Source organism: Arachis hypogaea, chromosome 5 (assembly GCF_003086295.3).
Source record: "Arachis hypogaea cultivar Tifrunner chromosome 5, arahy.Tifrunner.gnm2.J5K5, whole genome shotgun sequence".
In the NCBI taxonomy this organism is placed as follows: domain Eukaryota; kingdom Viridiplantae; phylum Streptophyta; class Magnoliopsida; order Fabales; family Fabaceae; genus Arachis; species Arachis hypogaea.
In genome coordinates this window covers 6891697-6914738 of record NC_092040.1, presented here as the reverse complement: position 1 = coordinate 6914738, position 23042 = coordinate 6891697, and the positions used below count along the sequence as shown (strand labels likewise).

Genomic DNA, 23042 nt, shown 5'->3' with positions numbered 1-23042 from the left:
CAACCAATTCTAACGCAAATCCAAGTTACTGTTTTTTTGTAAAATATTTTTTTATTTTTCTTTTTGAAGTTTACCAAAAATCAAACTCAAAATTTTTTTGTCATAAAATTTTAAAATTATATCTTAAAACTACTCGTCTCAAACACTTAAACGGGTCGAAAAATGCAATATTAATAGTTAGTTGATGTTTTCACAGTCCCAATTTACACAGGTTTTGGTCAAGTTTTTTTTTTTTTTTTTGTCATGGAGGTTTTGGTCAAGTTGAACTCATTTTGGCAGTACTGATTGAAGCCTATGGACCAAATGAAAACAGATCAAACCATTGGAACGTTCATGTGTGGCCTTGAGATTTTCGGGTCATGATGTATTAATATCTTAGTTATTAATTTTCCAAAAACAGCCCAATAAACAGAAGCTCTTTCAGATATTTGGATAGGTCCATAAATATTTCTTTTATTTTTAATTTATAAAAAATTATGATATTAATGTTTGAGATAATTTTTAAAATTAAATTATAATCTTTTAAAAAATTATTTAAATATTTGTAAAAAATTTATAAAAAATGATTTTTTTATAATAAAAAATTTTATTATTATTCTTTTAAAATAAATATTTTTAAAAAGCAAAAAGGAGAGGCTAGAAAAGGCAGGGCAAGGGGTTTTAAAAAAATAAATATAAATATAAATTATTTTTAATATAAATATTTATTATTTAAATTATTTTTCAAAAAAAACTTGATTAATCTATTTACTTAAACTGAACCTAAATATTTGTATGGACCAGTCCATCAGAGAAAAAGATACTACGGAAGTGCGAGTGATGGATGGTTTACACCACTTTACTCCCAAGGCATCTTACTCCCGTTCAAAAATCAACGGCTGAAAACGACCGGAATCAAAGAAGAAAGATTCTGCACAGCACATCATCGATCGGATCCACTTCAAGTCTTCAACCATCCATATAGACTTGGTGCTAGTAGTCTAGTACCATACCTTATTATTTCACATTTCTAATATTTTAAAAAATAATTCATAAAAAATATTTTTAAAAATAAAAATTCAGATACACTATAAAAAGTTCACAGTTAAAAATTGTTAAATAATTTAATAAATTTAATTAAATTATTATCTAACGACTTTTAACAATTAACTTTATAAATTGATTATATTTATATTTTTATTATTTTTAAATTATTAAATAATTGATAAAATTATTATCTAAATTTATTATAATTTAAAATATATTAAGAATAAAAAAATATTTTTTTTATAAATGGCATTCAAACAATTCATTTTGTTAAAAAAATTTATACGAATGATTAAATAATTATTCAAAAATTACATGCGATGGAAATTTTTTTATTTTTTGTCAAATAAAAAATAAAGAAAAAGGCTATCATTTCATCGCCACACCCTGGTTCGTGAAGCTCAGTGGTTCAGTGCATCAAGATCCCTCTCTCTCTCTCTCTCTCTCTCTCTCTCTCTCTCTCTCTCTCTCTCTCTCTCCTTCTCTCATTCTCTCTCTTCGTAAGCTACGAAATCGAAGATGACCAAGGGACCGGGACTGTTCTCCGATATCGGCAAGAAAGCCAAAGGTGAAAGCTCATTATGCTCTCTCACTCTCTTCTCAATCTCTTTTACCTGAGTCTCCATCTCTTGTAACACAATTTTTTCGTTCTTGATTCGAAGCTACCAAAAGACTTAATAGATCTGCATTTGTTGTTTTTTATTGTAGATCTTTTGACTAAGGACTACAATTCCGATCAGAAAGTCACTGTTTCCACCTACAGCGGCGCCGGAGTGGTAAGCTCTTCGGATTTTCGGATTTTACCCAATCTATTCTCATTTAGTTACCTTAATTGGAGTATTACATATGAGGGATAATCGATTTGTGTTTGAGATCCATCGTTATATCTATGAACCGTTTGCAATGCGTTATAGTTAATATAGGATTAGCATGATGAGGATAATGACGATGCTCCTTTACCAATTTAGAAGCTTAGTTTCCTCATGTATTGACTTTTTCCCCCAAATGAATCACGAATTTGCCTTCAAAAAATTATTTAACTCGAATTCCGCATTGCATTTAAGAGAATCCGTTGTACGGACAAGGTTTATTGATGCTATCAAACAAATAAGAAATGTAGTTACTGGATGGGTGGTCGTGTACAGGTGTACTCTTCTTAGGATCTTCTGTCTGAACATGTTTGGTGATGTTCTAAGGAGAATCTTAACTGCAGTTGCATCCATGAGTACTTGTGTATGTCTTTTCGCACTTATTTAGAATTAGAATTTTTGGCATTTATTGGTGTCTATTTGAGACTCATACATAAATCTGAAGGTGGAGAAGGTGTGATAGGTAAAAGTAAGTGGGAGTTACAACCTAATTAATAGTTGTAGCCTTGTATATTAATGGTTGTACACATATCATTTTTTAGTTATTTAGAGTTGCATGTTTTTCTCTCAGTTATTGTTACAATGAGCTAAATGTTCATCATTCTAAATGTGTAACTCTTGCTGCATCTTCTACTTTGGTAAGCTGATTTCTTCTTGATTCTGTCTTAGGCCCTTACTTCAACAGCCGTGAAGAAAGGTGGACACTCAGTTGGGGATGTTGCAGCACAGTATAAGTATAGGAATACTCTTGTTGATCTCAAAGTTGACACAGACTCAATTGTGGGTTGCTTTATTTTTTTTTTTAGATTATAATACAGTGATAGTTCCATTATCGAATACATCATCTTATTCGTTTACCCTCTTCTGTGTCAGATCTCTACTACACTCACATTTACTGACATCATTCCTTCCACCAAGACTATTGCTTCAGTTAAGCTGCCTGATTATAATTCTGGCAAGGTATATACATCTTCTGGCTTGTAAAATTTGTCCCAAATGAATAGCTTATGTTTTTTCTGAAGTTTGTATGATTTGCCATTGGCAGTTAGAGGTTCAATACTTCCATGACCATGCTACCTTGACAACAGCCATTGCAATGAACCAATCCCCTATCATTGATGTTTCTACCACTGTTGGTACCCCAAGCATTGCGATTGGTGGTGAGGCAGGCTATGATACTACTTCAGGCCGTTTTACTAAGTACACTGCTGGGATTAGTTTCTCAAAACCCGATTCATCTGCTTCGATAATCCTGTAAGCTTCTTGTGCCTGTCAAAAAAAAAAAAAAATGGTCTTGTTTGAGATCTCTTAACAATGCCGTTTTAACGCCCCATGTTAACATTTAACAAGTTTCACTTTCCAATCAGTGGTGACAAGGGTGACACCATCAAAGCATCATATCTCCATCATCTGGACCTGTTAAAGATGAGCTCAGCTGTTGCAGAGATCACTAGAAGGTTCTCTACAAATGAGAACACTTTCACAATTGGAGGCTCTTTTGCTGTTGACCATCTTACACAGGTCAAAGCAAGGCTTAACAATCATGGAAAGCTTGGCGCCCTCCTGCAGCATGAGATCATACCAAAGTCAGTGCTGACTGTTTCTGGTGAGGTTGATACCAAGGCCCTAGATAAAAAACCCAGGTTTGGATTGGCAATTGCCCTCAAACCTTGAGGGTTTTCTTCTCTAATTCAAGAATGCATTGTATGAATTCCAAACTTGATTCAATTTTTTTGGGGTGGCCCTTGAAGTGAGGGCAGAATAAGTAGTGCCACTGATGAGTGTTTCTGGGTTCTTGACGACTAAATTATTTCAATAACTTGGTACTGCCATTTGCTTTTTGTTTCACATTTTGTTTCACATTTTGTTTCATTCTTGTTTCCCTCTTATATTGTAGACGGCATTCTGAGATACAGGAGTCCTGTTTCTTATGAGAAGTTATATTATGCATTTTCCCCTAAAACTGTACTTTCAATAGTTATCGGTGGCACGGTTTTCACATACACATACAGTACACGATTACTTTTAATGGCCTATTATTCTCTCATTATTATTATAGGAATTCTATATGCACTATCTTTTTATACAATTTTTTTTTATATTTTTCATATTTGTTATTAAGGATGATTATAAAAATTGAGAAAAAATAAAAAACATTATTTTTTTATACCATAAAAAAGTGTAAAAAATATACAGTGATACGAATATTATTATTATTTTGAAGTGGGAGATCACAATCTTAGTTGGGAAATGGAAACTAGAGCATGATACTTATGGCAACCAAAAACGTTAAAATTATATTTTTGAAGTAATGGCCTCGATCTAATTTTATACAAAATAACATGAGCAAAAGGCGCAAAGGATAAACGTACCCTTGGCCATTATTTTTTTCTCTTTAATTTTAACAGCGATATTCTTTTTTCTTTTCACCTTCAAATCTTATGGAGGGGGAACAAGATCAAAGGCAAAATATCTTACCATGTGCGTCATCTGTCACGTCATCTACTCGAGAACATTAATATCCGACCTTTAGACATTAACAAGGTAAATTTCAATTGTGACGAACAAATTCCTCTGACCCAACAAAACTTACGGAGAGAACGATTTATTTTACAAGGGAGGATTTGTTTAGTCCTATCTCTTAATGGTTTTTTTTTTCGTCATGCAAAATGATTTCTTATCTAAAATAGCAAAGTGTACTAACAAAACCACATTGAGAAGAAAAATCTTGTAAAAGAAACAAACTATATGCATCTCACATTCCATCATCGCCCACCATAATACACTTAACATGCTTAGTTATTTGTTGCTTTTTCAAGCGTTCAGTCCCGTTGTTAAACAATCAATCAAATATTATATACACTGAGCATGCAAAAAGTACGAACTACAACGAGAGAGAAAAATGTTATTCGATCTGATGGGCGGTTTAGAGACCTCTATTAGACTATTACCTTGTAAAACAAATAGAAGAGGAAGAAGATTGATGTGAGAACTGGGTGTAGTGGGATCTATGGATACCGTGTGTAGAACTGTTTATGAAGATGGAGTGGTGCAAATTAAGTAACTTCCCTCAAATAATGAAATTAGGCCACAACTTACTTTGGGATATCCTCAATCACACACTGAAAATTCGAGCAGTCAAGGCATTCGACATCCCAAGTAAAGAATACAAGTACACAACCAAAACAGTAAAATTATCACTCTATTAGTCTATTCACAGAAGCTCTCAAGGTTGGAGCATTTCTGAAAGTGAAACCTCTTAAACTTTACCGAGTCCAATTTTCTAGAGGGTGAAGGAGCCACAAAATGACATCATAGTGGAATCATTTAATGAGACTACCCTTAACTTGAACAGAGGCATGTAATCAAGGTGCTAGAGAAGTGTACTAGTGTCTCCAATTCTCCATCTCTCTATTCCTATCTAAATTACATTTAAATCCAGCTGCCTTGAGGGTAACTACGTGCCACCTATAAAGGTTTTTGCTTCCGTGAAAGCAAACAAAAGATATAAACAGTAGCACACTATAGAGCAGGCACTCCAAGCCAACATAGCAATGCTTATACCAAGCCAGAATAAACAAACTCAAGAAACATTATCAGCAATAATGTCAAGCATTTCATTAAATAAGCAAAACATAATAGGCCTCAAAACGCAGGATTTGTTCAGATCCAGACCCTCCAAAAAAACTAGCGACCAAAAATAGTTAAAGCTTTAAAATACGAAACAACACTAACAGCAGAAACAAACTAAGTAGCAGTATATAGAAAAATGAAAATGAGAACGAACTAATCAACGGTCTGCATGATATCCTCAGGAGCAAACTTGGTACCCTTTTCCTTATCAGCGGCAGCACGACCCTTGGCCTTGCGGTCAAGAAGAGACTTCCTGTCCTTGTCCAATCGGAGCTTTGTAATCACCACCTTCGATGGGTGGATTCCGACGTTCACGGTGGATCCGTTAACCTTCTCGCGTGTGATGCGCTCGATGTGGATCACCCATTTGCGACGGTAAACCTGAACCACCTTCCCTTCGCGGCCTTTGTAGGTTCCCCTAACCACCTGCACCTCATCGTCTTTACGGATCGGCATGGAGCGCACGTTGTACTTCGATCGGAGATCGGTGGTGAGCGGGGCGCTCATAAGAACGCGGCGGACGCTCGACGGAGCAGTGAAGTGAGCCTTGCGGCTCTTCCTACGGCTGCTTGAAACCCTAGGATTGTACTTCATTTTGGCTCTGTTACTTACACTCTCTGGTGTGCTGAGAAAGGCGAAGGGTTTTGGTTTCTCTTATCTCTCTCTCGCTATGTGACGGCAATGCAAGGGTGTATATATCAAAAGCTCAAAACTAGGGTTTCAGAGTCGTCTTTTTTTTTTTTGGGACGAGGTATTGGGCCTATTGGACCAATTTTCCAAATTGACCGTATCTTGGATCTATTGGGCTAACAGCCTAATGGGCTTAATAATTCCCCATGACCAAAAAAGTCTAAAATTCCCATTTCCAAATCCAAACTGTGCATGACCAAAAAAAAATGTGTGAAATTCAACAAGGACAAAAAATATATTTGAAACTCAACATGTCCAAAAACATTGTAATGCAAATAATAAAAAAAAAAATATGACCAAAATAAAAAAAAAAGTTGAAAATTCTTAAACCGTAAAAAAAAATGAAACTGTTTTGACTAATGGAAATTGAGCAAATAAGTAAGAAGTGTGTAACGCATTATTTGGATTGGTAAACTCACGAAAGAGGAAAAATAAATGAATGATAAATATGGGGTTAGCGTGTGTGCTTTTGTCTTCGATCTTACGTTGATAAATTTGTTAATTCTGTTTTTTAGAATGCAGAACCGCTTGGAGTGCATGTGCATTACTGGATTTTATAAGAGAGAGGAAATTGTTGTCCTTCTTTGGTTACTCAATCTTGATTGTTAGCTACTGTTGACATCACATGGTAGGAAAAACTAGGCCGTCCATTACTTGGTTGGTATGCCACATGGCCATATAAACCCAAATCCATCCATTTATATAAATGCAAAATCTGATTTGTTCCGATTTTGGAAAACAGATTAAAATATTGAGGACTTGATTACGAGAGGAGAGTAAAAATATATTACCAGGAGTATTACTACTGGTTGTAGTGTAGAAAAAGAAATAAAAGGAGAGAAAGGGAAGGGAAGGGCGAAATTAAAGAGAGGCATTTATGAGTCATCAAAATCACATGTGCCATTAATAGCGTTCCCTGAACCAATATTTATGAGCTCCCAAAGAATCATACTGATACACCTATACGGTCATGAAAATAGCAGTGGAAGCATTGAGTGTGCCCTGAAAAGCGCGTTAGGATCGTTGGGAAGAAGGAAGGAAGATAGTTAGATAGATGAGTAACGGGTGGAACCACCAGTTCGGTGTTATCGACACCATCTATGAGGAAGAACCCGAGTTCTCTTCCACCTCCTCTTCCCCCTCTCTCTCTCCACCCTCCTTCTCCTCTTCTCCCCCACTCCTTCACTCAACTATCAGCGCCTGGTAATAATTACATCATTATAATTATTTCTTTCTCCTTTCCTTTTTCCGTTATATATATTCTCTCTAAGCAAAATTATCGATTCGGTTCAGGTCTCTGTCTTCTGGCCATCAAACGGACCTCCTGCTACGTGTTCAAGGAACCTGCTTTCGCCTACACAAGGTTTGTTAATAACTCCTTGCATTTTGTTTCAAATTCAGTCGATGCTTTTTCTTTCGGTTACGTTTATTAGTGTTAATGCCTTAGTTTACCGTTGCATTGTAGCTTGATGTGTAACTTTTTATATTAAGAGGGAAAAAAAATCTGCAGCTACTTTGGCTGCAATTGCAGCAATGACATTAATGCAACGTATACCAACCCTGAAAATTCTAAATTTGTGATTGATATTTGATAATAATGTGAAAACACGACTTTGATTACTTGAGGGAGACAGTGGAGAAAAATCTAATTTTGTTTCGGTCTATAGAATATGACGTGATTAACCGTTGTACTGCAAGTAGCAGTGGGATTCCCATTAATAAGTTGTGTGACCTACCCTACCATACAGGATTTGTGAAATCTATCTATCTAACCCCCCCCTCCCCCTCTCTCTCTTTCTCTTTCTTCCTACATTGTAATTGTTCTCAGCATTCATATTTAGTTATTTACTACGGATTGCTAGCTTGTATCAATGCAAAACATGTGGGATGATTTCTTATTCAGCTGGAACAGCTTGATCCACTTTTACAGTTGGCTTTCAATTGTTTTAAATTCTCCTCGATTAGGATCACTCACACTCAGTACCCAAATTTGTCCTATTCCTGTGCTTAAAAGAACATATCAGTAACCCCACCAGAGGTGTCGTTTTCTTGTTCTTCACTACACAACAAAGGTCTCACTGTTATTACCCAACCAATACCAAAATAAAAAAGGTTATTCTATCACTACTCTTTCTTAATCCTTAGAGTATTCAACTCCTAAATTTATAGGGTGCTCAATTTCATACCCCATGAACATTGCCAAAATAGTAATTACAAAAATTCTTATTAGCAAAGCCACATTGAACGATGCTCTGGTTTTGTCGGATAGGCTTTTCTGGCAAAGCAGAGCTTTAAGGCTCTTTCTCTCTGCTTTTGAATTCCGGCAAAGAGGGGACGTTCCCTTTATTTGATTTGATGACATAAAAGAATGTGCTTCACTTTTCTAATTTTGTTTGTTTATTTGTTCCCTTGTGTAAATGAAATGACGCGTCATCACACACCTCTCCCTTTCAGGATCGCATCATTTCACGGAGCTCCTATCTCAAACGCCACCTAACGAACCTCACCGAATTCACACTCTCCCCGCCGTTAAACATAACGCCCCACACCTTCGCCGCCATCGCAGAATTCTGTTACAGCAGCAGAGTCCACCTCACGCCCAATAACGTCGCCGCCATCAGGACGGCGGCGGGGCTGCTCGGCATGACGGATTCCAGAGGCTACGACGGGGAGAATCTCTGCCACGTGGCGGAATCCTACTTCAACAGAATCGTTGGTATTGACCAAGAGTACGCATCGGTGGTTCTGCGGTCCTGCATGGCTCTGCTTCCCGAGGCCGAAACGACGGCGTCGCTTGTAAGCAGGTGCATTGAAGCGCTGGTTTGGGATGACTACGATGGTCACGACATCGATGCAACTTGCTTAAACGTCGTCGTAGAGATTCGCCCTCAGGATTTTCAATCTGTCGTTGATTCCATCAATGCGCGCCTTCCCCACCACGACGTTCTCTACAGGATGATTGATCTTTATTTCAAGGTGCGCCACGTCACGTCACGTCACGTCACGTGTTTATTTTTCCATTAAAAATTAATTAATTAATTAAATTGATTACTGTGTTGTACTCGTATTGTTTCATGAAGGAAAACAAGAACGGGAAACTTACTGAGGAACAGAAATCTCAGTTGTGCAATTCGATAGATTGTACGAAGCTATCGCCGCGTGTGTTGATGGAGTGTGTTCAGAATCCGAGAGTGCCTTTGAGGTTCATAGTGCGAGCGATGCTGGTGGAGCATCTCAACACGCGCCGCTCTATTGCGGTGGCGGCTGCTGCTTCCGGCGGGAACCAACAAGATGAGCGAGAATCACTAGGGGATATTCTGCGGCGTGACTCGGCTCGGCGTCAGACGGCTCAGCTGAAGGAGGCGATGGATTCGACGTGCTCTCGGATTCAGAGCCTGGAGAAGGAGCTTAATGGGATGAGGAAGATTCTGCTGGACCACCATGCCGCCGATGCGGAGCAGCAGGAGCGGAAGTTGAATGCGCTGAACTCAGAGCGTTCGGCGAGTTTCCACGTTATGCCGGCTGCGGCGGAGGAGAGAAAAATAGGGAGAGGTGGAAGGGGTTCAGTGTCGTCGTCGGCGCTAATGTATGATGGGGAGAGTGGGACTCCAAGGATGACGAAATCACTTAGGCAGAGGTTGATGAGTGGCCTCAAGAATGCATTTCATAGGAAAAGCTTATAGAAATTGAACTATGTACATACATTTCGCCGGGATATCGTGACGATCACTAATGTTACTGCACTTCTTCCACCAGATTCAACTCATGCTTAGCTTCTTGTTTCCAATTTTTTTTAATTATATTATTTAGACGTAATAATTTATCTCAGTCGCCATTCTTGAAGTTAATGTATTCAGTATGTTGTGTGGTACAAGTTTCGTTTACCATGCTTAGCGAAGAAAATGCTAAATTAACTGTATTATGGAGATTAGCACTTTCACGGTTTTATTGTTTACCTCTTACTTTCTCCCTGTATAAAAATGTTACGCAAGTCTTTGTAATCCAAATCTTAATTATTGGTTTGAATCGATATAACTAATTATGTAGTGCTATGAGCTTGGTTAGACTTGGCTATGTATATGTATAGGTCCTTGTATTTGGCAGGTATTGGATAAAAGATTAGTTGGGTACACTAAGTAGGCATATAAGCCATACAAGTTAAGGAAAGCTCTAAGCATCGGTTAGATGGAGTTTAGTACAGGTACAAAAGCAATCCAGACATGAATTGATGAGTGCGTAGGCCACATTGATAACCAGAATCATCACTTGCTTAGTCCAATGTGTTTGTTGTTGGACTAAGGTCAAACGGTCAATCTATAAATATGTAGGAAGTAAGGTGATTATGTCAGTCTAAGGTACTATTTTGCATGTGATTGTAGCTAATATTTTATTAGTTGTGCCAATCATAATCATCACAATTCTTTCATGCCAGCTCATCATAACTGAAAACCGGCACAATCATGGAGGCTCACCTACTTGGCTACTTGTTATCAACAAATTTATAAATTTGTCTCTTATTGTTTTATCTATTTTTGGTTAATTTTCACCTAATAAGTAATAACTGTTGTGTGTTACTATTCTCTCAGTTGAAGACGCATACACCTTCAACTTACCTCGAATAATGCTCTTTTTTTTTTGTCATCGTTATGGGTTCGGGCGTTCGGCAACGGCCCAACCCACAAACCAGAATAGCAGATGATCATAAGGGATGCAAAAGTATGAAAAAGTACACAGCATTTACTTCCAATCAATGGCTCTTTTTCTTTAATGGATTTTCATGACGTGTTTTGTGTTGTTATGGGTTGTTTAGAACTTTAGATGTATTATATTGATATGGAGTTAACTTTTTTTTTTAAACAATAATACACAAATCGAAGGACACATATTGTCAGAGAGAGAGAACCTAATTTTTTATTTATGCTCAAACTTGATTGATGAACAAATTAGACTCTAGATATTGTGTGTGCGATTTTTTTTTTGTCAAGTGTGTAACAAATTGGAAGATAAATTTTGTAGTTAAAAAATAAAAATATATTAAAAATCTAAATCAAACCTTTCGAATTGTTAAACTGTCTTCTTTCACACTCTAAATAACAATAAAATTTTAATAATAGTAGATAACACAACAATTTTTTCGATATCAAAATTAAAATGTGCCGATCAGTTTCCAACTCCTTCCTTAACTATATAATATCCTATTCCGCCTTCATGAATGCAACGGCTTCATCATCAGTTGCGGTGGCTTTGAATTCTTCTCAGGCCCACTTATCTTATCTTATTATATATAATAAGAGAGCAGTGAATAGTTAGGTGCATGACAAGTGGAACTTTCTTTTATTGACAAGTGTTCAACTTATATATTACTTTCTTTTACTTATTTGTTTTTGAAATATATATACATATATATATTATCTTATTTTTTATATTTATGTATAACAAGAAAAGTAGTGAATACCGTAATACCAAAAATGTTGTATCAAAATATATTAGAATAATAGTGAGATTTAAAACACATGCTTTTGAACAATCCTGGAAAAAAAGGCGGCAACTGTTAAAAGTTAAATACATTACAATGACCAAAAAAACTGCTATTTATTTATAACATCCTTTTTTCTTTGACATCGCAAACTGCTGTACTCTCTTTCAAAAAACGAAACAAGATATTCATCCATCACCAAAAAGAAAAAAGAGTTTCGCCCCCTGCAAACTGTATCATCATGGCTGAGAACTTTGATTACCTTGCTGATGTGAATGCAAAAACTCTTCATTGGAGTTTCAAGGTCTTTGTCGTTAGGGCATGGGATGTTCCAAGTAGATTTAATGACAAAGAGGTTATGAGCATGGAGCTGGTGCTTCAGGACAGTAAGGCAAGTAGTCTACATTTAGAGCTTTTTGGTTTTTTTTTTTTCATTTTTGTAAGGTGTTTATGTATTAGTAAAGAACCTAATGTGATTAAACATGTGCATTGTGAATGGTAGGGTCATAGGTTGCAAGCTTCGATACCAAAACCATTGGTTAAGAAGTGGAAGGATGTCATAGTGGAGTTTCAGATGTACACGATGAAAAATTTCGTTGTTTTGGATAACACTACATACCCCAAGGTAACTCCGGATAAATATATATTAGTTTTCTCACACCGGACCAGGGTTCATCACGTTGAACATCCAAGCTTTCCACTTGATGCCTTTCGCTTGAAGTCATTTAAGGAATTGCTTAATGCTGATAAGTTGGACGACTCTGAACTTATTGGTAAGAATTCCTTTGGTGGTGTACATAACTTTCTAATATAAACATTTCCCCCAACCCCCGAACATGGATTTATTTTCTAAAGCTAAGCTTATTTTGTTTCTGGACATGTAGATATAATTGGTGAGGTTGTAGGCAAAGAGGATCCCAGAGATTTGGTAACCAGCAAAGGGGTGGAGACTAAACGGTTGGCCATAATCCTACAAGATTTAGAGTATGTGCTAATTATAACTAAGGGCTTTACATGTATAAATCTTTAATTAGTGCATGTTGTCTCATGCAACATTTTTTTCATGCAATTGGCAGCAATAATAAGATTAGCTGTGCTTTGTTTGGTAAAATGGTAGACGAGCTTTTACCTCATCTTCACGATGGAAGGGTTGAACCTCTCATTGTAGTGCTCCAATATTTTAAACCCAATAGATGGAATGGTATGTCTTCTTCATGCTGTACAAACGAGAAAAAATCACTATAATTGTCCTGATATAGTAACTCCTACTGACATAAGTATTATGATGGATTAATGCACAAAAACTAGGTAAAACATCTGTCCAGAGTCATTTCTATGTTTCCAAGCTGCACATCAATGATGGTTTAAAAGAAGTTGTTGGATTCCGAAATAGGTTAGCATCATCTTATTATACATCAAAATGCATTTTTATACATTGAAAATATAAGCACTAGGCGGAAAATATATTAAAAGAACTTTGGGAATTTTGTAGATTGCTTAGCGGAGTGGCTGCAAGTTCCTCTAGGATTAGCCAAGTTTCATCTCAGGGGGGATGGTCTGGAGCTGATGAGATAAACCAAGGTGCTGTTTTGGTGAAGACTATTGAGCAAGCACTTAATGTTAAAGAGGTAAATAATATATGATAACTTTCAGTTCATCCCTTTTATATTAGTTACTTTTTGCAGTCTTACTGAAAGGATAATACTCAAGTTGTTAATGAAAACAGGAAGGTCCGATATGGATATGTGCAAGCATTGTATCTTTAAATGTTGGCAAGGATGATTGGTTTTACAAATCATGCAGAAAATGTCCAAAAAAAGTTGATACTCCTATTGGAAATAGATATGAATGTACCAGGTGTGGACACACTCATGGTTGTGCTTCTTTGAGGTGTGGATAAATTTATTTTCATCAATAAAATTATATCATTATCTTAAACTATAAACCTGTTTGGATTCTCAAATGATATTATTCCTTAATATGTAATCTTAGGTTCAAGGTACAGGTCATGGTCCACGATGGAACTGGGAGTATCACCCTCTTGCTTTGGGATAAGGAAACAAGTCAACTTTGCGGAAAGAAAGCTGAACAAGTAATGGAGGATGATGTCAGTACAATCAAAGGCTTTTTAGTGTTTAGAAAGTGGCATTTCATTCTTATATTCATCATATAACCTATAGTTTGCATGTTATAGTTTTATAAAGTCATGTCATAACTTGCAGGTTATAGGTGATGATGCTTATCCACCCACCTTTGATAACATGATGGATAGGAAAGTTCTATTTAAGATTAATGTGAAGTCTGCTAATATCAAGGGTTTTGATCAAATATATACTGTTATGAAAATTTGTGATGATGAAGATATCATTGAGAAGAATATGCCCAAAGAAATTGCTGAGAGTACATCTACATTTTTTACTGTACGTTTATAACTTATGTTTAAAGTGTCAAGCAGAATGAATTATTCAATGTGGGTTAACTATAATACCTAAATAGAGAAATATTTTTTTTCAAAATAGGAAATTGGGGGCAACAACTCCTTGGACATGTCAGAAAATATTGTTAATATTAAGTCTGATACTGATCCTCAGTTTACACTGGTAAGTAAAGATATGTTTAAGGTTTAAAGAGTAGACTAATTTTGCTTATATCTATCAAGATTTGGAGAGATTCCTATTTTAAATATATCATGGTATGTATTGAGATATCTTTCTATGTAGGATGGAATGGAGGAGTGTATATCAACCCTCAAATGCAAAACCCCTGGTAAGAGAACTACCAGCCTCTTAAATCCAGCCAATCAAGAAATGAATGAGAATGAGGATGAAGGACAACTGTCAACTAATAGAGGTGGCAGGAAGGGTGTAAAGAAGATCAAGGCAAATATGGCTCAAGTGCAGCATTGAGTCATAAAAATGGAATGTTAGATAATGTTATAAAATATTTTGTATGTCTTTTATTTTGTAATATTTATGAACCTAAGAACATTTGCTACAATTTAAGACTACATTGTCAAAGTACACTGTTTAATGGCTATATTTTATGCAATGTTTAAGTTTGTAATGTCATGACAATGTTTTGTATTGCACTTAAGTGAAATCCGTAAACTTTAAAAGAAGACAGACTTTTGATGCTAAATGAAATAGACAGCCAAACCATCATTAGAGAAGTGTAGTCATAATTTGCATTAGCATATCTAGAGGTAAATAGTTTATGTATATCCAATGTAACTACAACAATTTAGCATAACTATATAATCATATCAATATTATTGTCATCAATAAGAGAACTTGGGATTTCAGTTGGACAAAGAACATGTCATGAACAATGAAATTTACTAAAGTTAGATCTATGTTGTATAAAGAATATACAATTACAGAATCTTAAAATATTTCATTTAATAAGTACAAGAACCGTGTGCCTAAATAGTTTTGCCAAGTATAAGATATTAGATGGAACAAAAATTAAAGTTTACGATAAATTAGAATGACAGCATGCCAAAAAGTTATCCCATCATATCTACATGTGAGGAAGAGATCAAGATTTCATTTGTTTTTCTTTTACCTAGAAAGTTGAATATTTTAATATTTTAAAGTGAAAAGGAGAGAAATGATAGTTCTATACTAATTAAATTACGATATCTATACCAATAAACTCAATAGGAAACACATATATGAAATTCGGCTAGATAAAGAAAATGAAACATAATCCTTAAAAGAATGCCATGAAGTTTAAAATTGATCAAGGTTCTCATTGCTAATAGTAAAAGAAAGGTTTAATTACTTTGTTCCTCCCTATAGTTTTGCGAAAAATTTAATTAAGTCTCTGTACTTTTTTTCATTTTAATTGAGTACTTGCACCAAATTTTTGTTAGGATATCCGGGTGCCTGCACCATTTTTTTTGTTTAGTTGGGTTCCTATAAACATATCTTTTATAACCAAGATGGACCTAATTAAAAAAAAATAAGTTGGTGCAAAAACCTATTTAAAAAGAAAAAAAGTTTTAGAACCTATTTGAAAAAATTATAAAATAAAGGGACCAACAGAGTAATTCAACCTAAAATCAAATAAATAAGTTCTTTACATCAAAATAAATTTTCAGCTGTGGTGGACAAGACATATTATGCAATGAGGACCATGACTTACTCTTTAAAATATAATAAAATCAACCAAAAATACTCTATAGATATATTACATTTGAAGAATCTATATGTGTATAAAAAATCCAATTTCAATCACCTTTTTGTCTGACAAATTTTTATTTTAAAATATGATAAGTGCTTTATATTCCTATTAGGATTTTGTCTCATCAAACAAATTAAAGTAACTATTGATATGGACTCAGATTTCAATGTATAATTTGAAATTAATAATTAAACAATACTAACATAGTAATTATTTCCGTCATGAAGGTAAGGCATTCTCACACGCTAAATCGATGAGATAAACTTTTACGTCAAAGTAAAGAAACAATTTATATCAATCAATCTACAATCACACTTTTTCGTATTATTCAAACAAGTCAAATTTTAAGCTTACAATGGAAAGTAAAAGGGAAAGAGATTAGGCATTAGTCAAGACTAAATTTCCATTGTTTATCTATAGTCTATAATATTGGTTAAGTCCATGAAGATATCCATTGGACATGTACTCCCACCCTCCCAAATTTTTTAAGTCACATCTAGAGTAAAAAAGTGTATCAATTTTGGTCTAACTTATTCTTCGAGAAAGTATAGATATTTTTTTTGGGATTTCATAACTTCTTAAGTAATGATTTTGTGCATTTGAAAAATACCTTAAAAGAAATTTCAATTACACACACATAGTCTCTCTCTTAGTTAAGACAATAAGTTAATTTTAATGAAAGAATATTTAAAGAGATCATTAAACCCAACTTTTTCAAGACACTAATAATATTGTTTCAATTTTATGAACTTATCTTTATGAGTGACAAAAGATAATCACTTTCTTAACAATAGTGTTTCCTTTTAATATGGAAAGCCATTTAAATTTTCCAAACTCATGAATGTTGTAGATATTTATCAGGGACAGATCGTTGAAAAAGAGCTTTTCTGAGGGCACATTAAACAACCAAAATCTTAAGCTAACAATGGAAAGTGAAAGATTTTAGCCAAGATATATCACCAAATTTAAAATGCATTTAGTGTATTGGTCAATGTGCTATTTTCATCTTCAAGTTATATAGGGATGTAGACTAAAAGTTAATAGTGGTATGTATCTAACCCTTAATAAAAAATATTTTTGGATCATTCAAATCAAGTTTCAGAATTCAGGATGTATTATTATATAATAAAACAATACAAGGTTATTGTCCATTATATAATCTCACTACCAATGTTAGAGTATAAATTGTTAAATAATATCATCTCTAATCATATTAGTTGACCTAAAACATGAACTAATAGGAGCCATGTCTCTTATATTGGATCATCAAAGAAAGGGATAATAGTGTTTTATTATACAAAACCCAACATTTTTTAAGACGGTTCTTTGTTCATCTACATGTAGTTTTAAAACTCCTTACTAATAATATTAGCTTATAACTGATTGTCTTTTGCACTTATTTTTATTGACTAATGATCAATAATGTTATATATCTTTTACACTTATCTTTATCATGGACAAAAGATAATCATGTTCTTAACAATAGTGTTCTCTTAATGAACATAGCTTATCTTTATGAGTAACAGGAATTCACAAAACCATTCTCAAAAAGAGCTTTTTTAAAGGGCACAGTAAATTATCCAAATCGTAAGCTAACGACAAAAGTGGAAAGGTTTTACGCAGGACATCAGATCAATTTAACATGCTTCAAGTCTGCTGGTCATGCCAGTTTCTTTTTGAAGCTATGTGAAATCTGGACTAATGGTCAATAATGCTATATATCTATCCTAAACACAATAAGTAGTGCAATCCTGTCAAATATATTATTAAGGGTCATGCACTGCAATACTTTTTTTTCTCGAAGTTCAGGCTGTGCCATTATATAATAATACAAGGTTAGTGTCTATTGTATTATACCATTATCCAACACTAGAGATAAAAAAGTTGAATAAGACCACCTCTAAATATATTAGTTGACCTAAAACGTTACCTAATAGGACCCATGGCTCCTATATTGGCTAATCAATGAGAAGGAAAACAAGTAGATTATTTCAGCAGTCACGTCTCATGATACCAAATCAAGGATTTCTTTTAAGACATTGATATGTTCATTGTCATCAACTACTATGCCCTACTCTTATTTACCTCAGAATAGAAACTGTGTGCATTTGTAGGGAAAGCAAGAAAGACATTTTGCATTACTAGAAAAAAAAAATCTGGAAACATAACACAGAGCATTGAGCCCCTTAATAAGAACTATAATTAAAAGAACTGCAGAAAGACAAGGAGAACCCAAACGGAGAAACAAAATGAATAAAATCAACGTACTTTTCAAATAACCTTCTACAACCTACCAATAATAATACCAAAAAAAAAATACAAATTACTAATTTCTAAAACAAAGGTAGTTTTTAAATAAGCATTTTACAACCTATCAATAAGAATTAAACAGAAATAAATTTAATGAATTATTTAAATTATTTTATCCATAAATAATATTTATTTTCATAGGTTGCAAAGCTTCGATACCGTTGATTAAGAAGTGGAAGGATGTCATATTGGAGTTTTAGATGTACACGATGAAAAATTTCGTTGTTTTGGATAACACTATATACCCCAACGTAACTCCGGATAAATATATATTGGTTTTCTCACATCGGACCAGGATTCATCACGTTGAACATCCAAGCTTTCCACTTGATGCCTTTCGCTTAAAGTCATTTAAGGAATATCTTACTTTTGATAAGTTCGACAACTCTGAACTTATTGGTAAGAAATCCTTTGGTGGTCTACATAACTTTCTAATATAAACATTTTCCCCAACCCCGTAACTTGGATTTGTTTTCTAAAGCTAAGCTTATTTTGTTTCTCGACATGTAGATATAATTGGTGAGGTTGTAGGCAAAGAGGATCCCAGTGATTTTGTAACCAGCAGGTAGAGACTAAACGGTTGGCCATAATCCTACAAGATTTAGAATATGTGCTAATTATAACTTAGGGCTAATTATAACGTCTTAATAACTATTAACTAATATGAGATTTAATTTTATATTGGATTTTAAAAACCTCAGATAAATCTTTAGTGAGAGTGAATTTATTTTAAATGGAATTCCAATTGCACAAGAATTATCATTACACTATATACATAGAAAAAAATTCTGACAAGCAGAGCATTATATGAGAGGCCGTATGGCAAGCGGAGTATATTGCTTTATTTATAAACAAAATCCATGTGTCAAAGGGTCAAAAAAATGTTATTCTATAAATTACTATGAAAGATACACATTTACTGCATTTTAAAGAGAAATTTCCATTCTCCTATTTTGAAAGATACTCAGATGACATTTTCCTCTCTTTTATTTGTAAAATGTTTTTTTTTCTTTATGAGTATTAGAAAATCTCATTTTTAATCTATTTTAAATTTTTTGTGTTAATTAATATTAAATCTATCCATTTAAAAAGAAAAAATAAATTATTTCTTACAAAAATACCTATTAACAAAAATTTTTGTGTTGTCATTAAACTTTGCTTACCAAAATATCCTTTCATAGATTATTTTTGGATTGATTCAATTGTATTTTGACTACAAAATTTTTTAAGAAATTTTAGTTATTAAGGAACTTTTTATAAAGATACCCTAAAATAATTTTTTTAATAGTAAAATATGATTTTACCAACATTTTCATTAACAATTACAGTTATATTTTAGATTCATTTTCCATATCAATATATATTATTCTAACATTAAATAAAAAAAATATGGTTGAATTATTTCTCGATATCAATATATATTAATTATTATACATATTAAAAGTGGTAAAAAAATTTTCATTTATTGTTAAAATAATATATCGATATAACAAAAATTAAAGTAAAATATAAAATTAATTGTTAACGCAAGTTTTTGTTAAATCACAATTTAAGAATTAAAATATTTTTAAATGATATCTTAAAAAAATTAATTCTATTTTTTTCCTCATCTTTTGGTAAAAATATCACTTAATAAAAAAAATTATTAAATGATATTTTGGTAAGCAAAATTTAATGATAAAAAAATAAAACTTTTATTAAAGGGTATTTCTGTAAAAAAATCTACTTTTCTTGAGAAATAGATAAAATTAACATTAATTAACACAAAAAAATTAAAAAGATTAAAGAAAAAAACTTTTAAAAGTTAAAAGAGAAAAAGATGTACATTTTAGCAAAAATAAAGAGAAAAAGAATATCATTTTAATTTCTCTAATAAGAGAGGAGTAAAATTTTCTTCAATTTAAATCAACTTGAATGCAATCAAATCAAGTTATAAGCAATACATATGTTGAATAAATAATTAGTCACGACCAAGGTATGTAACTTATTATCTTCCAAATCATTCAAATATTTTGGAATGATCAAATGATCTTTATGGTCATAGGAATGATATGCACAATTACCCACAAGGACTATATAATAGATGTAATGATAGAGTTTTAAATGAAATTCATTTTGGATGATGATAATTACATCTCTATACGTATTTACAAATTGATGACAGCTGGAATTCCATGTATAATGTACTAGACAGTCGCTTAGATGGTAACCCCTCTTGACATTAAGATTGTTAATGTTAAAACAATACATTAAGGGAACTTCAATTTCTTTTCAAATACCTTGAATTAGTTAATTACAGAACTAATTCTCTTTTATTTTTTTTTATGACTAAATTAGAGTTATATTCCACCCACATTCAATACAAATTAATACACACTATTGCACTCCATAACTAAGAAAGAAGAAAACTATAAAAGGATCACTAATTAATAAACCAGTTTAAATAATTTTCAACATATGTAACCATTATGCATAAAAAAGTTAATTGAATATTTGTACGTGTCTCAACATCACAACTTTAATGGGTTGTGGACTTACACGTTAAGAGTTAAGAAAATTATTCATTAAATTATTTAAACAGTCTAAAATAATTTTGACAGAATGTAATGGAACTTTTTAAAAAACACATAAGTAATAAAAGGCATCTTAGTACTACCAAGTTGAATTCTAAAACTTGAATTACCTTAATTTTTTTATCCAACGACCTTTATATTTACGAACACACCACTAAAAGCCTCACCTTTTTATATTGTCGGAAACTCAAAACACAAACTAACATCTTCTCACTTAACATGCTTTGCACAAACATTACTCGGTTCTATCTCAAAAATGAGTCACACCCCATCAAAGAGAGTTTGCATGCCTCATCTAGGTGATGAACTGGTTTGGCAAATATTTGCTAAGGCTGATTCCAAGACAGTTGGGAGATGTAGGAGTACAAACAAGTCATGGAGATATACATTGTCGACACCAGCCTTTCTGAAGGAACATTACAAGCAAAATAAAAATAGAGAGCAGAGTATCATAATTGGTATTGGATACTATCCAGCTAATGAAAACTCCCAGTGGTTTGAGAGGGTTGATGCTCAAACTGGCGAGCATCTTGATTTGAATATACCAGTGGCCATAAACAACTTTGGCTACTATGCTCTTATAGGTTCTGATCATGGGAATCTCTGTCTAAGGTACTCTCAGGATGGCCTTATCTCTCGACTTCTTATTTGGAATCCTTTAACTCGAATGATTGCTTTTGCGTCTGATGAAGCAAGAAAACATTCACGGTATGCTGTTTCTATCTATGCTTTTGGTTATTTGGAAGATACCATTGAGTATGGGATAGTGCATGTGTACAAAAGGCACTATTCTGACACCAAAATGTCTTGGACTCTCTACAATTCATACGAGAGGAATTGGAAGCACTTCGGAACAATTCAAAGCAAAGTCCAGAAGATTGGCCCGAAGTACATTATGAAAAATGGGATTGTTTATTGGATAGGGTGGGAAGGCACCTCCTATGCTCAACCAGCATTAATCGTCACTTTCAACTTGCAACAAAGGCTATGTTACGAGGGTGAGGTCCCGGATGCTGTTAAATCAACTTACCACTCCTTAACACACTTCAATGATGGAGTTGGGTTCATATCCACACTATATGTAGGATGGACCATCCAAATTAATTTGTGGAAAATTATTCGTGATGGTCAAGATCAGCTGATTTGGGAAAAGATGCTAAAAATTTCTGGCTTGCGGATTCCTTACAATCCTACTTTGTTTGTTGGTAAAGATATTATTTCACTTTTGGAGTCTAGGAACAATCATGGTGGAGCTAATGATGGAGAGAAAACTGAACTTCTTTTATCAAGGAATAAGTTCAATACTTTTAAGACAAAACATTTGATGCATCGAACTTGGAATGAGTCTCTTTTTGTGAAAACAGTTACTCTCCACTCACAGGGACTTTACATGGTGTAGAAGTATCACTAATGTGTTAGATGAAGAGTTGTGTATGTTCTTTAAGTATTTATGACGTATACATTTAGTGTTCAATCTGAATTATGAGTCTTTAACATTCACTAAATGTCTTCTTAAGCAGTGTTGTTTCTAATTGTTGTATTTAAAATATTTGAGGGTTTAGTTCATGAATGTAGTAATCTGGCAGTCGTCTGTATGATTTAACTTCCTAGCTATGTTGTCATCGATTTTTTAGGGCTGGTATATTATTTAGGTTAGAATAGTGTGTTTGTGTGATTAATCTAATGAAATTACAACATTATTATCCTTACATAAGTATAATATGAATTATTTTCTTTTTATTCTTGTGGCAACCAACCAAGTAAATCAAAATTAATAAATTTACAATAATTTCATAATTTTTACTATTTAGCTTTACATAAATTATTACTGGCTATAGAATAAACTTCATGATAAAATATACAAGTCCAGAGTAGCAAACATGCTAAGTTGTTGAATTCAAACATTTTGGAAGGACCTATCTATGCGTTCACTCTCAAATTGTTGTTGTAACAAGTATCAACATACTATGAATGATAAAAAAAGTTTTCATTATTCTATTGGTCCCTATAATTTTGCGAAATTTTCAATTAGGTCTCTATGTTCTTTTTTCTTTTAATTGCGTCCCTAGACCAGTTTTTTTTTTTTTCAATTAGGCCCCTCTTGACTGTAATTAGCTTAATTTTTTAGGGACCCAACTAAAAAAAAATTGCTGCAGGAACCCAAATCAAAGGAAAAAAAGTGTAGAGATTCAATTAAAAAAAAATCCGGTGCAAGTACTCAATTAAAATAAAAAAGAGACCTAATTAAAGATTTTGCGAAACTAAGGAACCGATAGAGTA

At 33.5% G+C, this 23042-nt stretch overlaps 4 protein-coding genes across 4 annotated transcripts; 3 read left to right on the top strand and 1 right to left on the bottom strand.

Moving 5' to 3' along the window:
- The first annotated feature begins 781 nt into the window (after window positions 1-781).
- LOC112800495 (mitochondrial outer membrane protein porin 2) lies at window positions 782-3858 on the top strand. The gene is made up of 6 exons (XM_025842800.3): window positions 782-1594; window positions 1735-1802; window positions 2565-2675; window positions 2769-2855; window positions 2941-3149; window positions 3263-3858. The coding sequence occupies exons 1-6, from the start codon at window positions 1546-1548 to the stop codon at window positions 3567-3569; spliced, it is 831 nt and encodes a 276-aa protein (XP_025698585.1). The 5' UTR covers window positions 782-1545; the 3' UTR covers window positions 3570-3858.
- Window positions 3859-5488: 1630 nt separating this feature from the next.
- LOC112800494 (large ribosomal subunit protein uL24z) lies at window positions 5489-6716 on the bottom strand. Its single transcript, XM_025842799.3, has one exon. It carries the CDS (start codon window positions 6120-6122, stop codon window positions 5682-5684), a length of 441 nt encoding a protein of 146 aa, XP_025698584.1. The 5' UTR covers window positions 6123-6716; the 3' UTR covers window positions 5489-5681.
- A 556-nt stretch (window positions 6717-7272) lies between these two features.
- Window positions 7273-10264, top strand: LOC112800492 (BTB/POZ domain-containing protein At3g49900). The gene is made up of 4 exons (XM_025842798.3): window positions 7273-7421; window positions 7512-7581; window positions 8673-9194; window positions 9299-10264. Exons 1-4 carry the CDS (start codon window positions 7273-7275, stop codon window positions 9899-9901), a joined length of 1344 nt encoding a protein of 447 aa, XP_025698583.1. The 3' UTR covers window positions 9902-10264.
- A 10754-nt stretch (window positions 10265-21018) lies between these two features.
- LOC140184793 (uncharacterized) lies at window positions 21019-22161 on the top strand. Its single transcript, XM_072237968.1, has one exon. It carries the CDS (start codon window positions 21019-21021, stop codon window positions 22159-22161), a length of 1143 nt encoding a protein of 380 aa, XP_072094069.1.
- The last annotated feature ends 881 nt before the right edge of the window (window positions 22162-23042 follow it).

Coding starts and splice junctions, on each gene's coding strand:
- LOC112800494 (XM_025842799.3), bottom strand. CDS start 6,122: ATGAAGTACAATCCTAGGGTTTCAAGCAGCCGTAGGAAGAGCCGCAAG.
- LOC112800492 (XM_025842798.3), top strand. CDS start 7,273: ATGAGTAACGGGTGGAACCACCAGTTCGGTGTTATCGACACCATCTAT. Junction 7,422..7,511: donor CACTCAACTATCAGCGCCTG/GTAATAATTACA, acceptor GATTCGGTTCAG/GTCTCTGTCTTCTGGCCATC. Junction 7,582..8,672: donor CCTGCTTTCGCCTACACAAG/GTTTGTTAATAA, acceptor TCTCCCTTTCAG/GATCGCATCATTTCACGGAG.
- LOC112800495 (XM_025842800.3), top strand. CDS start 1,546: ATGACCAAGGGACCGGGACTGTTCTCCGATATCGGCAAGAAAGCCAAA. Junction 2,856..2,940: donor CTGATTATAATTCTGGCAAG/GTATATACATCT, acceptor TGCCATTGGCAG/TTAGAGGTTCAATACTTCCA. Junction 3,150..3,262: donor TCATCTGCTTCGATAATCCT/GTAAGCTTCTTG, acceptor CTTTCCAATCAG/TGGTGACAAGGGTGACACCA.
- LOC140184793 (XM_072237968.1), top strand. CDS start 21,019: ATGAGTCACACCCCATCAAAGAGAGTTTGCATGCCTCATCTAGGTGAT.